Source organism: Podarcis muralis, chromosome 8, assembly GCF_964188315.1.
Source record: "Podarcis muralis chromosome 8, rPodMur119.hap1.1, whole genome shotgun sequence".
Taxonomy (NCBI): Eukaryota; Metazoa; Chordata; class Lepidosauria; order Squamata; family Lacertidae; genus Podarcis; species Podarcis muralis.
This window is the reverse complement of record NC_135662.1, coordinates 65,967,224-65,982,271: the sequence shown is the minus strand read 5'-3', so window position 1 is coordinate 65,982,271 and position 15,048 is coordinate 65,967,224. Positions and strand designations below refer to the sequence as shown.

General features: G+C 41.0%; 1 protein-coding gene across 2 annotated transcripts in view; it reads left to right on the top strand.

The window, feature by feature from the left end:
• GMDS (GDP-mannose 4,6-dehydratase) overlaps positions 1-15,048 on the top strand; it is a 285,325-nt gene that overhangs the window by 269,628 nt on the left and 649 nt on the right. For both annotated transcript variants that reach the window (XM_077933314.1, XM_028737854.2), the window contains one exon: positions 14,378-14,446. In XM_077933314.1, the coding sequence (XP_077789440.1) occupies positions 14,378-14,446 (69 nt within the window). The remainder of the gene's footprint in view (positions 1-14,377; positions 14,447-15,048) is intronic.

Sequence of the window (15,048 nt, the reverse complement as noted above, 5' to 3'; positions counted from 1 at the left end):
CATTCCTACAATGCACATGCTGGGGAATGCTTTGTATCGCTCAGGAGAAAACTTGCTAGTTCCTCCTAAGTTGGGACAGACTTCCTTTGCATGTGACTTAATGTGGGTGTGGCCTGTTCTTGGACAGAGGAGCACACAGCCTCTATGTTCTGCTCTTCTTGTTCTCCATTTTTGTGTTCCTAAGAGTTAGAAGTGACTGCTGAGTCGCAGTCACTTGAGACTATTTCCCTTATGGGATAGTTCATAAGTTATATGTTGTTCTGTAAATTAAGTCTGCCTTCAGGGATCTTATTGTGAACTGGATGGTTGTAAGTAAACTAGTTGTATGTTAACTTTAATCAGATGGTTGTGTCTATTCTTTTAGGAGGGATATAAAAAGGGATCTTGCCAGGAATCCTAAATAGTGAGGCTCTGACGAGCCTGAAACTAGCTAACCTCTGTGTAATTTAAAAGGGGGTTTGTTTAACAACTCTGCTAAGTTATAGAACTTGCTCACGCAAGTTAGGAAGGATATCATAAAATAATATATCCTCTCCTGCCTCCCTAAACATCCTCACACTCCTCCCAGTCTTCTCCCTCTACTCCCTCTGACATCTCATCATCATCCCACCACCAACCTCCTGGCTCTGAGCCTTCTTCCCTTGAGAATCTCCCAGCTGCTGCCTCCCACCACACCTCTGAATCCAGCCAATCCATGTTAGATGCTTATTTAGCACATTCACTGCTTGTATTAATATAACCTGCATAACAGCACACCCTAATTTCCGGAGCCAGTCCTATCATTAGGCAGAGTGAGGCAAACCCCTCTGGCAGCACGTACTTGCAGGGGGATGGACCATTGTTCCTGAGACCCTTGCCATCCCCCACTGTTAGAGATTAGAGCTATGTGTGCCACACAACCTGACATACACCCTACTGTCTTCAGGTCAACTGAGGATGCTGTTTTGTTGCCAGTTTCAAAGTCAGACGGAACTGCCAGTCCAGTCAGTTTCTGCGCATGGAATTTGGGCTGGGGGACACCTTTGCCTCAGGCAGCAGAATATCTTTGGCTGGACCTGATCACCTCCTTTATTGCCTGGGAAGTCTGAGTACATGGAGCAAAATCCTGACACAACAGGAAGCGGCACCTGAACTAACAAGAACATTAATGTAAACTTCATAGATTCTTTTGCCCCTAAACTCAGGGAACTTTGGACTTCTTGCTAAGATAGAGAAATGTCATTCCCATGTTTCACAACTCACATTACAAAGCTGAGTCAAAAATTCCCTTTTGACACTCCAGCCAAAATCCAGTGTAAAAAGACACCAATGAATGGGGAACCAGGGATCTCTGTGTTAGCAATAAAAACTGTCAGTTTGATGGACATGGGTGTGGAACATATTCTGACTCCTGATCTGTCAGCACAGACCTGCTGTGAACTGGAAAAGAAAGAAGAGGCCTAATCTGCATTAATTTGCTCACAAAGAAGATACCAAATTCTTCACTTAACATGCATTGGTAGTTTCAATCAAACGGCTGCATGGAGGAACACATCTTTTTGCCCCAAGCAGTTAATTATATGATGAAGTAGCTCAGGGAACAACTTAATTGGTGTTTCTCTTTTTGTATCACTTCTCTCATCAGTCCTACAACTTTACTCCTACCTTTTTCTTTCCATCTTACTCTTTGCTTTAAAAGAAATTGCAAATGAAATAATTTTCTAAACACGTAGAAGCCCTTAGAGCAAGTGGGACGTCCCAAATGCTTTCTTCTTCTTTTCAACTGTACACTATATTTACATTGTGCTACTCACATTTTACCAAACCGTGTGAGCTTTGAGTAAGCACTGAGGAGGAAGAGGAATAGAAGTAAGCAACTCTTGGAAGCATCAGCCACTGCATACAGGGTTACAGTGTCACAAGGTGGTTCATGTTCCTAATAAAGATCTTAACTTTTTCACATTACTAAAAACATATGACTTTAATTACCAAAATAAGGTAAAAGGTAAAGGTACCCCTGCCCGTACGGGCCAGTCTTGCCAGACTCTAGGGTTGTGCGCTCATCTCACTCTAGAGGCCGGGAGCCAGCGCTGTCCGAAGACACTTCCGGGTCACGTGGCCAGCGTGACATCGCTGCTCTGGCGAGCCAGAGCCGCACACAGAAACGCTGTTTACCTTCCCGCCAGTAAGCGGTCCCTATTTATCTACTTGCACCCGGGGGTGCTTTCGAACTGCTAGGTTGGCAGGCGCTGGGACCGAGCAGCGGGAGCGCACCCCGCCGCGGGGATTCGAACCGCTGACCTTTTGATCGGCAAGCCCTAGGCGCTGAGGCTTTTACCCACAGCGCCACCCAATTACCAAAATAAGCAATTCCAAAAGGTAGGTCCTACTGAAAAACAAGCTCTCTTTGCCATTCTGTTCTTTGCTGTTCACTGAGGATAACATCATGATATTAAATATCTGTCAAGGACCTCCTTTGGATCCCCCAATTGTTTTTAAAAAAACCAGTTTAGTTCTCCGTCTGTAATTCATGTTGTACCTTAAAAAATTGGCAGCAAAACCACAGAATGTAATGATGGTTTCCTTCCTTATGCTTAAATGTACTCTGGTAATCTATGACCCATATTAAACATTGGTTTGGGGTTTTTCCATTGTGTGTGATACGCAATTATTTGAGTTGTTTTGTGTGGTTTCAACTTCATTATGCATAGCAGCAACAGAACTGTTTACCAAGTATTATTATTTGAAAGCTATTGTATTATCAAAACACTAAGGCCTCTTCATGACATGGTGAAAATCTGCTTATTTTGGGACATAGGTGCGTACATAGGACACTAGCTAGGCTTAGAGGCATCCATATGTCATCTTAAAGATTCCTAAACTGTGTTTTTAAAACCCATATGCTGCCAGTACTTAAATAACTTAAAAGGGTGAACATCTAAAAGTAAACTTATCACCTGAGATGAAGCGCATAGACAGTATTTAACATTTAACAGAAAGGATTTTTCCCCCTCCCCCGGGCCAGTTCATCTTAAAGAAAACCTGAATAGAGTATGCTTCAGTGTTGCCCTTCCTTCTGGATGTAAAGGAAGCTTCGTAACTAGGGCAGGATCATTTGAAAATGACAAGGTTTGTGTGTGTGTTTTCCCTTTTCTGAAATGTTCCTTCATGTTTGCTGCAGGGTGAAATAATCAAGATTTCTTTGGTAGTCGATCAAAAACGCCATTTTCACTTGACGGTTTTTAAGCTAAGAGGTTCACAGAGAGGACAGACTGACAGCAAGACAATTTTCATTTGGTGATGATGCCCTGAAAAAAAAGAAAGTTGCTTATAGGCATTTCAGCAACCCGTATCTGTGAGGGCACTCCTAACTGCTGGGAAATGTATTCATTAGATCAGTTCAGTAGCTGTAGAAGAGAGGTGAGGAACTGGTTGCGTTCCACAATCCTTACATCCCCCGCCCCTTGTGGGCCGACTTTGACAGGTGGCTGGAGTTGCCCACCTGTCATTCACCTGATGAGGTGACCTGTTTTCCTTTGCCCACGTGGTTTGAAATCAACCTGCCTGGGCAAAGGCACCAGGAGTTTGCAGGTGCCAACAATGAGCATATAATCATGGCAATCACTGTGCAAAGGTGCATTGTCTTTGCATGAAAAGATGATCAAGTGTATGGCAGCGGGGCATGACTTGACTGAAGCTGCCTCACATGGCGAGACCCAACTGGCCTAATTGGACTCATGTGTCAGAGGCTCCCCATCACTGCTCTGGATGCACCATCTCATCTACGAAATGTAAACAGTATGGCAGAAGATTCACGCACACATGTAAATAATACAAGCAGAAGTGTTTGGAGAGCAATCTATGCAACACTGCTATAATAGAAAAAACCATCCATTTCTTCCAGTGCAGCATGCATTGCTTTCTTTTATTTGTCTCTGGAACAAACAGAGGATACAAGGCAGCAGCGATCCTTTGACCTGGATGTTCCCCATAAGCGTGCCAGCTGGAATAGTAAAGGAAAGAAAATGAACAGATTGCACAGTGTGTGTGGTTGGTACACTGCTGGCTGGAAATCTGGATTCAAAATAAGGGAAACCAAAGCTCAAAAACCCTTAGACTGAAAGATAATGATGATCATCAGGGTATTGCAAGATATCTGGGTAGAACTGAGGAACAGAAAATACAGATTGGCTTTCGCTTGAAAAAGAGAGCAAGTCTTCTATTGAGAAGAGCAGTAGAGAATATTAGTAGCCTTTGTGAATCTGACCTATGGGCCACATAAACCTTCATCCTGTCTCCAGTAGCATCCAATAAAAGCTACAACATAGCGAGAATTAAGCAGCGTACGTCAATAATGAGAGCAATCAGATCCTTGTCACTCATCCTTAGCTTCTGGCAGTCTGTGGTTTAGAAACACCCTGAACATGACTCCACATGCCGTAATAATCTTCCTAATGCTAACTGATATTCCTGTGCATCATGAATTTGTCCACCTCTCTTTGAACCCAGATACATGCCCTTCAGATGTTAAGAGCAGCAGCCGGGCAGCTGCTTTTCTGTGGGTTCAACCCACAACGCTGCTGCGATGTTTATAAAGGCCCACCATGGTGTGGGCAGATCTCATCAAGCAGCCTGCCCCTCATGTGGTGGAGGGCTTTTAAATACAGTACTACAACTCCACTGTGGATTGAACCCATGAAGCAAACTGATCACTCAACAGTGTAACGTTAGTCTTCACTGCATCCTGTGGCAATAAGCCTCAGAAGGGCAGGTTAGCCGAAAGGCTGAAGTGACAAATGAAAGAACAGCGAGCCACAAAAAGAAAATGGTGATTTTAAAAAGCAGAAGTTACTAAGATCTGATGGGTATATCAGAGCACAGGAGCACTTCAGCCATATCCAGTGTGCCACCAGCAGGACAGCTTTCTTGCAGAATGCAGAGTGCAGTTCAAAATCAGAACTTTCCCTTTAAAGACTGAAATAGCTTGGATCCACACATCTATGAGGCTCCCCGCAAAAGTTGGCTTAAAGTGTCTTCTTGATTGCGTCATCCGTTGACTCCATTTGTACCACATTAGCTCATTGTATTGGATTTTGATTGCTGGATTGAGATTATAAACTCCTTGTTAATACCCTTGTATTTAGGTTGGCTTTGAATGGCTTCATGTAGCTTATATCGGTAGTTTGCTGAACACTCTTAAAGACACTTCTATATGCTGTTCCTAATCAGTCAATATAAAAGCAAAACAGTTTTTTTAATATAAAATCACATAAATCTCAGCACTTGAGAGGTTCTGTTGGGAAGGAGGAAGTCTTTCAGGTATGAGTTATTTAGGGCTTTAAACAACAACATGAGCACATTGAATTGGGCCAAGAAATGAATTGGCAACCAATGCAGTAGTTTTAAAACAGGAGTTTTGTGAGATCAAATAGAACCTCGGCCAGTAATCTGGCTGCTGCATTTTAGACGAACTGAAGTTTCTGAGTCGGCTTCAAAGGCACCTAGTTAGAGCACGTTGCAACACAAATGGGAATTAAGAGTCTTGCATATGGGATAATTTGAGGAGGATGGGTGTCATATACCATCGTCATACCAAACACAGATTTTGGGATCCCTGTTTGGGCAGAAATAGTTTTGAATGGGTGTTTTGTCCACAAACCTGACCACTGTGTCTCTTCATTGTCACTGCCAAGGTCCTGCTCCCATATAGCTTTTGGTTTGTTCGAGCTGTCAGAACCAGTGCCTAATAGGATTGTATAAAACTCAAGCACCTGCCCCGTATTATCTGTTGTATAGGAAAGCAAACTCTGTTCCCATTTAATTAATGCCCTCAGAGCATGGGCGTAGCCAAGGGGGGTAGCTGCCCCCCTAAATCAATACAAATCAATACAAATCTGAGGTCCTGCACCCCTAACAGAAGCCTGCCCCCCCTCCCAACAAAATTCTGGCTACGTCCATGCCTTAAAGCCATTTGCTTGACTTCCTTCTTGTTTAGAAATGATGCAAATTGTCTCCATTGCACCCAGAACAGGGGGCCAGTCTGCAGTGCTGCCCTGACCTCAAGCTCTGTGAGTAGGCCGTGTCTCAGAGAATTCACAATATTAGTCACCTCAACAAAAAGGTAACTGCTTCAGCTTTAAGTGAGTAAGAGATCTCTCTCTCTCTCAGATTCAATAGATAAAGCCTCTGATGAGGAGGGTGTAGCTATAGTTCTGCCATATGGCCTTGGAGTTCAATGGCAGAAGAAAGAGGGTTACTCCATTTTGTCCTTGGTTATGTGGATTCACAACCTGTCCATTTGGGCACTGTACGCTACTACAGAACTCCTTCGATGCTGGGTGATTCTTCGCTTACTATAAAATTTCCCCGTCCTTGGTCCTGCACGTGAATTAACAGAGCGACTCTAAATATGGAATGTGGGCTGGACTAGAATCTCACTTGAATAATACTAATTTGGGAAAGTATGTGTATGGAATGAAAATCAGGAAATGCTTCTCTTGAGGTGAAGAATGCAGCTGGATGTGTTGTAAACAAGTACCTGCAAAGGGTTACTCTTTGTAGTGTCCTACTTGGACCAATGCATTAAAGCTGTCATCAAAGTAGATCTGATTATTTTGCACATGGCTTTCCTGAAAGGATGTTATGATTTTCTAGATGTTTGGTGGCTGGTGATAAATTAGGCTTTTATGATGTCATGTGAAAGGCCATTGCTTAGATTTCCTCTTCTGCGGAGCATGCTGAGGGATACGTTTGTGGAGACCTGCTCTGAATGCAAAAGCATCCCACCTTCTTTTACTTTAACCGTTGCATGAATCATTCGCTTTGCAACAAGAGTAGAAGCTCTAATAGAAAATTTTGTGGCTATGGAAGATATGTATGAATAATAATAATAATAATAATAATAATAATAATAATAATCTGCCAACAAAACCGTGTTGTTAATAACTGATAAATAAGAAGCAAGATTGTCATTGATGTGTGCGTGACCATACCGTGGAAGTGAGATCCAAAACTTACTAACTCCTTTCCCGACCTCTAGACCACCATGTTGGCTGTGTGTGATTTGAGTAGGGAGAGCAGAACTTGTAACTATCCGTCAGAAATGTCTGGGGAAAATATTTCTCACCCTAGGTATACACTGATACAATATATTCATATAAATCACTGCCTCGTGATTCTGTCTACATGTTTTAAAGTACTGGTGTCCTTCAAAGGCTATTTTATGTGGTTGAGACAAAGTTTTATGAGTACCGTGGGAACAGTTCAGTGACATCATTTTTCATCTATTGAAAGGAACGACAGAATCTGGCATTTATCAGTGATTGAGGGTAATGTCTGGGGAAGGACTTGGTATATTCTCAGGATCGCAGAACTGGAAGGGAGTAAAAGGCCACTCCACAGTGAGGCAGGACAACCTCACTGTGGTTGTCATAGGTAGGAGAGATATGAACCACAAGTTGCTTAAAGCAGAGTGCAGGCACTTTGTGGTAGCAAATACAGGCTGGTAAGACGTTTAGGATTCTGGCGTACTGTGAATAGGAAGGAGCTCTGTGCCTTACTCCAGGGATGGAATTCTGCACCAAGTTACAGTTCCTTGTTCGATCACCTACAAGTCAGTTCTAGGGGGTCACCACCATCATCACTGTTTAAAAAGGGCAAAGGATGTCTGTTTTTGTAGGATGGGTGGGCTAAATTGGTGAAGGGGCAATAGACAAAGGGGGCAGGACTGGGAAGCATGTGGAAGGACTGGCAAAAGTAGCATCATTCAGGGGCTGAGGTACTGAAATAGTATTTGCTAAATAAATAAATCTAATGTGATATCTTCTATTAACCATATGTAGATTTTTGTTAACTATTAGGCTAACTAGGTTAACCAAAATCTACATATGGTTAATATCTTCAATAACTTCAGTAATGCAGATATCAATTTTATTTTAAAGAGAAAATTTGAGATCCATGTAATATATTGAAAACATTTTTCCATAATTTCCCCATCAAACTTAGAAATACAGTTGCAAACATTTCATTGTCTTATGAAAAGCTGGAATGTAAAATTGATGATTCTGAACTTTTGTAGTTGTCAGTACTGCCGCAGCTGGTGGTAAGAGTACTTAGGTTGGATTTAAATGTTACTTTTGATGTGAGAAACTCACTACAAGTTGATTTTACCATGTCAGGGATGATTTCCTGGTAAAATTATTCCCATTTCTGGTATACCCCAGATGGGTGGGATATAAATAAAATCATTGTTGTTGTTGTTGTTGTTACACATGGAGTCTAACAGTGATATATGTAAAAGCCTGCTAAACACACTCCTAACTCTGTCTGTTCCTCCCCTCCCCTTTGTGGAATTTATTATGTGGTGTGTCAATGAATTTGATCTGAAAAAAGAATATGTAAAGTGGTTGTTTTTAAAATGAGTGCTTAATGTAATGTTGGTTAATGAATATGTTGCTTATTGTTTGCTTTTTTGTAGTTGAAAAAAAAAAGATCAAATAAATAGAGAGCAACCTATAATCTTCAGGGGTTTACTGTGGTGTAGCGAGTACCCACTGTCATGTGCTGACCAACACAGGCAAAGTATTCTCTCAGGATACTGACATAATAAAGGCACCCTGTGGTGACTTTACCACCTTAGGATTCCATAGTGAGAGGAATGGAGGAGTTAAACCCACATCTGTCTCATCTTTTTTGGACATGGAACATAATGGGGGGTATCACTTTTCCCCTTAATGAAGAGAGGATCTACTGAGCTAATCTGAAGCCTCTTGAAATCAGCACTGACTTCAGTGATCTTTGGATTAGCCCTCCGGTGGGAGACATTTATCTGCTTAAAGAACCATTTTTAGCAAGTGAACCAGTCAAATAATTTTGCTTTTATTTACATTGCCAGCCATGTGATTTAGTTGGCATAAGCACAAAAGTAAGGCCTGCAACCTGCTCTCTGAAGAGATAGGTAGGCATTTTATCCTTGTGCTGATTAAACTCTGCAACTGTTTCCATCAAAGCAATTAAGCACCAAATCGCACATCCCACAGGGCCAACCCCCTCTGTTTTGCTCCATTGTCTCCATTGTCAATGCGCTTGTCCAACTCTGCTGACTGATGCCCTTTCCCTGACGTTGAGCTGAAGCATTGTTTTAATGCTGACGGCATTCCCTTGGTCCGCTTGATGGACATTGCTACCAGTTCCCAACTTCCTGAACAAACCAGACGGTTTGCTGTTTTCTCCTTGTCTCTTATCATTCCCTGTCACTGAAGGAGAAGTCTGGATTCAGCTTCAATTTGTACTGATATACTGCAGTGTGGTGAGAAATGAGGAGCGGCGGCCATTCCTTATCGTTATTGTCGGCCTTTTGTTTATTACTTCTTGGGATCCATGCGCTTTGGCCTTTTGGAAACGTTAGACCAAAGATTAACAGGCAGGTTTTTAGTGAATGATGGAAGAGGCTGGGCTTAGATTTCCTGATTGGTTATTGACCTAACAGTATCATGGAAACTTTTTAATGGGACCTTATCCTAAGATGTGCTGAGTGCCAACAAAATCATGAAACAAATGGAGGAATTTAGAGCTCAGCACCTTTCAGAACTAGCCCTTAATGGAAAGCATCTTAATTCTATTCGACCATTTCCCCCTTCCTCAAGTAAGCTACTTTGCATGTATGTTTTTAGCAAGTGAAATGCTTCTTTGTTCGCATTAGGAAGTGGTCTAGCCTTTAATTGCAAGTGAAACCACTTTATATCTGAACTGCTTGCATTTTCCAGTCTTTTTGGCTCTTCGTGAAAATTCTGTCTTTAAAAAAAAACAAAAAAAACCTATTGGCACAAGAATGGAGGTTAGCCAGCTCGCACTACATTAAAACAAATTTAGATGAAGAACCAATTTCACTGGCATTCTTCTATTCCCCTGGTATCATGCTTGTTCCACAACTTTACTTTTCTAAAAATAGTGAAGGGAAAAATGAAAAGTGAATGCCATTCATAGATGCCGCCCTGAAATTCCTAAAGATGTTTAACATCCATTACCAGTTTGATTGTGGTCTTGTTTGCTAAAATGTAATTGACCTGCACTCTTGCTTTAATTGTCTGTTACTCTGTAGAGTTACAGTGGTCCTTTCATAAATACAGTGGTACCTTGGGTTACATACATTTCAGGTTACATACGCTTCAGGTTACAGACTCTGCTAACCCAGAAATAGTACCTCAGGTTAAGAACTTTGCTTCAGGATGAGAACAGAAATCGTGCTCCGGCGGCGTGGCGGCAGCAGGAGGCCCCATTAGCTAAAGTGGTGCTTCAGGTTAAGAACAGTTTCAGGTTAAGAACAGACCTCAAGAATGAATTAAGTACTTAACCTGAGGTACCACTGTAGGCACTGTATTTATAACATGTTCCAAAGCGATTAAAAATTATGATGCAGTTGATTACCTTTCAATGAGAGCATTGCATGACAGCAACTTACAGTGTCTTCGTAATGTTTACTTTATTTGCAAATACAAGAGTAGAGCTCTTATTGGAAGCAAATGGATAGCCCTTTGAATTTCTGATCCCTAAAGAACATGTAGCCTTCCCACCCCCACCCCCCAGGCTGCACCTCATTTTCAGCTAGCTGCAACTAGAAGATTTCAGCTCTCTGTGACTAATTTCAAAACTACAGAAACTGTTTTTCACAGTATCTCTGCTCCCTCTTTGCTATGAGGAGTCGACTTCCAAAAGCTAGGTTTCAGGCCATGGGTAAAACATCTACAATCATTAAGAAACATTAACATTATTTTGTCAGGCCCCTGGCTCCCATCAGGTGATGCTTTTAGGCCAAACCACAGTAAAAGACCAGTTCAAAGTAATCAAGGCAGGGCAAATGTATATTAACACCAGATTGAAATTATACAGTTCTAGCTTTCAAGTTGTGTTATACTCAAAACTGCTTATTCAGCTCACACAAGTATATAACAACGAAATGAACATATTCAAAACTGCTAAAAACAAATTTCACAAATCTTTTATAACATTTGCATCATATGTATGCCATATAACATAATCCAGCTGTGCAACACAGATTTTTATTATACCTGTTTGAAAAATCATTTGTGCAAATTTGGGACTGTTTGATTTCATAACCTAAGCTATGGCATAGCTGTCATGATTACATAGCACTGTAAAAGAAAAAAAAGGACATACTTATTCAGTGAGCATTATCAGCGCTTTCTGTAACACTGTCAAAACTGTTTGGCTTAATTTGTGACTCCTTTGAGGCAAAGAGACACACATATTTAATTAAAAACTGCTGTTAGCTACACTGAACCCTCCATATATGGTGGGATATAATTCTGAATAAATATAGTACTCTCAGCCTCCCCTCCAAAAAAGTCCCTTCTTTTGACAGATCCTTATACTGACTTGAATAGAACAGCCTGGTATGTTTGCCTGTGCTGCTCAGTAGAACATTGATGTGACACAATGCTAACATCCTCTGTTGTGACATTGTGCTCCTCTACCTCCCTACATGTATCCTTCTTTGAACTTTCCCCCCATTAAAGGAAGTTTCAGAATTAAGTTGCAAGTTTAAAACAAACAAACAAACAAACAAACAACAAAACAATTTGGAGCTGTGCTAGCCACCCCTCACCCAGGCTTGTACTGTGAAGCTATTGAATGCTTTGCTAAAGAAAATTGAATTAGACAGTAATAAATTGCACTGTGAAACCAGATCATTCATCTAATGAGCTAAAATAAAAGCTATGATGACACCCAGAACCAGAACTCAGGAAATGGGATATTGACATAGAAATGGTTTGCATTTTTTCCTCTGGCTTTCATTGCTTTATTTTTAAAAAATTCCAGACCACACTCCACAACCAGTTCTTTGATGCAAAAGTATGTGTCTTTTCCAAGACTATAAAACTGAACTGCCATGAGATCAAGTTTAATAAACATAATTGTGCAGCATTTGACACTTAAACCTGCAATTACGAAAAGGGAGGAGGTTTTTTTTAAAAAAAAAATTACTAGATAAACTCATGCTTTTCGCTATCCTACAGAGATCGTATCACAGCTAAGTGAATTTAAATCTGTGGGAGATTTGTATTAAAGAGCACCAGTTTGGCTGCTGGCTTTCAGTTGCTTCGCCAAGTCTTTGCTTTTTCATAGCCAAAAACAGGTTGTAACTCACATTTTAAATTTGCAATTTTAAGCTTTGTTTTCCTTTTCACAGAACGTAAAGATTTAGTGTATTTTGCTTTAAAGTGAGTGTGCAGCATCCCTTGTTCTATGAAAAATAAAGTACTAACAAATTACTGAAAGCAAGAAGGCTGCTTTTGTGATTTTGTTTTTAAAAAGTGTGTTTGTGTATCTTAATACATTCTCCAGTAAGTCATTTGTGGGGCTCAATGCTCTTCCCCTCCCAATTTTATGTATTTTTAGAGACCAGTGGCACCAAAAAGAAGGGGGGAAATCCATTGTAGAAAAAATAGACGGTAAACTAGACTGTGCTTTGAACCCAGATTCATTGTTATGTTGTGCTACAGCAGAAGCGGAAGAGTGGCAGAATTGCATTTGACTTGGTCAGCGGACTTTTCATAACCTTGTCTTGAAGGGAAGAGGGACCTCATCCTCACCTTTCATTAACTTTCTGATCTTTGATGTGCTTTAAGAAAGCAAAGTCCCAGCACAGAGCTTCAGTCTGCCCCTGGACTGGCATCTAGGCTCCAGTTCAGACTAAATCTGGAAGTTAAATAGGTGCATATCTCAGTTCACTTAACACTTTAAATAATGTAGCTGAGCAGTGATTTCCCCCCCTCCCTGCAAGCCTTTTCTATTGTTGTTTTCTAAGTAATTGTAATCACACTTTTTTCATAGCATGAACCACTCACAGAAATAGAGGCTATTAGCCACCAAGGTTTCAGGCACAATCCTTCATACATTTATTCAGCAAATCATGGAGTTGCAGCCACTGTCATTTGCGTGAAATTATTTTTACTACTAGATGGTACTGAATGACTTACAAATAACCGTGGCACAAAAAAAGAGTCTTCTGTTTTCTCTGGGGTGTTGTTGTTGTTTTAACTTACGGTGCAATCCTGTGCATATTTCCCCAGAAGTAAATCTCATTACTGGCCATACCCAAAGTGTGTTTAGGATTGCAGACTGAAGTTGGATTTTGCTGTTCCTAGATCATTAGATTACCAAATAGGCTACATTTCATAGAATCTGTGCATGATTTTACAACAGCTTTTCAGCTTGCATTAACAAAATATGAAAGTGATGTGATCCTGGTCAAAAGGTGTTCTGGGCATCACTTTCAGAAGTATCTTAAGACCAGCTGCAGCCTGTGAGTGCTAAGCTGAAATGAAGCACCTTGTTCCTACACCAAAATGTGTCTGTTGTGGAAGTAATGAAAAAGACTGTTGTTGGTGGGTGGGTGGGGGTGGGTGTGTTCCTTCAGATGTCACTGGACTCCAATTCTCATCAGCCCTAGTCAGGATAGCTTAATAGTCAAGGATGGTGGAAATTGACATCTGAAGAGCCACAGGCTCCCAATCCTGATGAACACAGTCTTGGTAGAACTGGTGCAAATGACCTTTTTTTTTTTTAACAAGCGATGTTAAGAATATATTTTTAATTTTTTAAAGCTACAGGCTGAATTAAAGCACCCTCTTCATCAGAGCACTTTACAATAAAATCATTTTCCTCCTTCTTTGTGCTGTCTTCAGTTAATCGTATTTACAGGCGACACCCAATGATCCTTATTGTCCTTAGGATCACTTTTAGAAAGACCTTTGTGATCATTTAAAGACTGCTAAATCCAAAATCCTGCAACAGCTAGTAGTTTGAAATGAGAAAATCAGCTGGTTCATTTGTTATATTGCTCTTAACTGTGAAGTTTTTAAGCACTGCCTTTTAGTGATCATATGGATTGTATCTGAAAGAGAACATTATAGTGTCAGGTTTTCTGTTTGATTTACTTCTATAATTTAACCAAAATTGGACGGGGGGGGGGAGGAGTGCAAGGTGAGATACATTAATTCGAAACAGCTCTGCCAGTAGCAAGTCTTAGGAGGTATGACAGCTTAAAACAAGATGTTATCCATTAAAGAGTCAATATTTTTGATGTGCAGCATACATTGTAAATGGCCTGCACAGCTATTCTTGAATGCTGCCTCCTGGTGATTTATAAGCCACAGCACTTTGACTCGGAGTTGCAAAACTTGGGACAGAGAAGGAAGGTGGTTTGAATTTCTGCGAAGCACTGGCACTTTCTAGGAGCTCTGTGTGGATGGGAGAGATTGTAATGAAATTGGGGCAAGGTGATGTCTATCAACACTTTTGTAACCATCGCTTTGCCTGTCTACCTCCCCTGCAGCCTGGAAAGGGAATCACCCACCCGTCTTTTTATTCCCCACAGGATTTTCTTCAAGGCGATTGCACCAAAGCAAAGCAAAAACTCAACTGGAAACCCAGAGTCACATTTGACGTAAGTTCTGTTTGGGGTTTTTAATCTCCATGCATTTTATTTGATGGCCTGTTTTGGGGGGGAGGGGGAGGAAATCTGTGCTTAGAAAAATTTATAAACTCATTATTAGTAGAAATAAAATAACATTTTATATCATTTAAAGCTTTTTCTATCAAGGGTCACATGTCCTTGGGAAAGATGATGAGGTGCATGCAGACTGTGGGGGATTACTGCATTTTCCGAAGCATAACATTGTGCTGGATGAATGCTGAGACAGAGCAATATTCTCAACATGAGAAATGCCATTCTGGCCAGGGTTGCCATACGTCCGGATTTTCCTGGACATATCCAGAATGCTGCAGTCGGCGGAAATCATACACATGTACGGGAAAATCCAGACATGTGGCAGCCCATGTCAGCAGTGCAACTTTTCTGTCTGGATTTTCACCGTTTGAAATATAGCAACCTATTTTTGATTGGAAAGGGGAAGACTGAGCACAACAAATGAAAAACGTTCATTCAAAGCAGCCCAAGCCATTTTAGTGCCTGAGGCAGAACCATCCAACTGGTCTCCTGTTGGCATCATAGTAATGAAGATGAACCATTCGCTGTCCTTCAGGAAT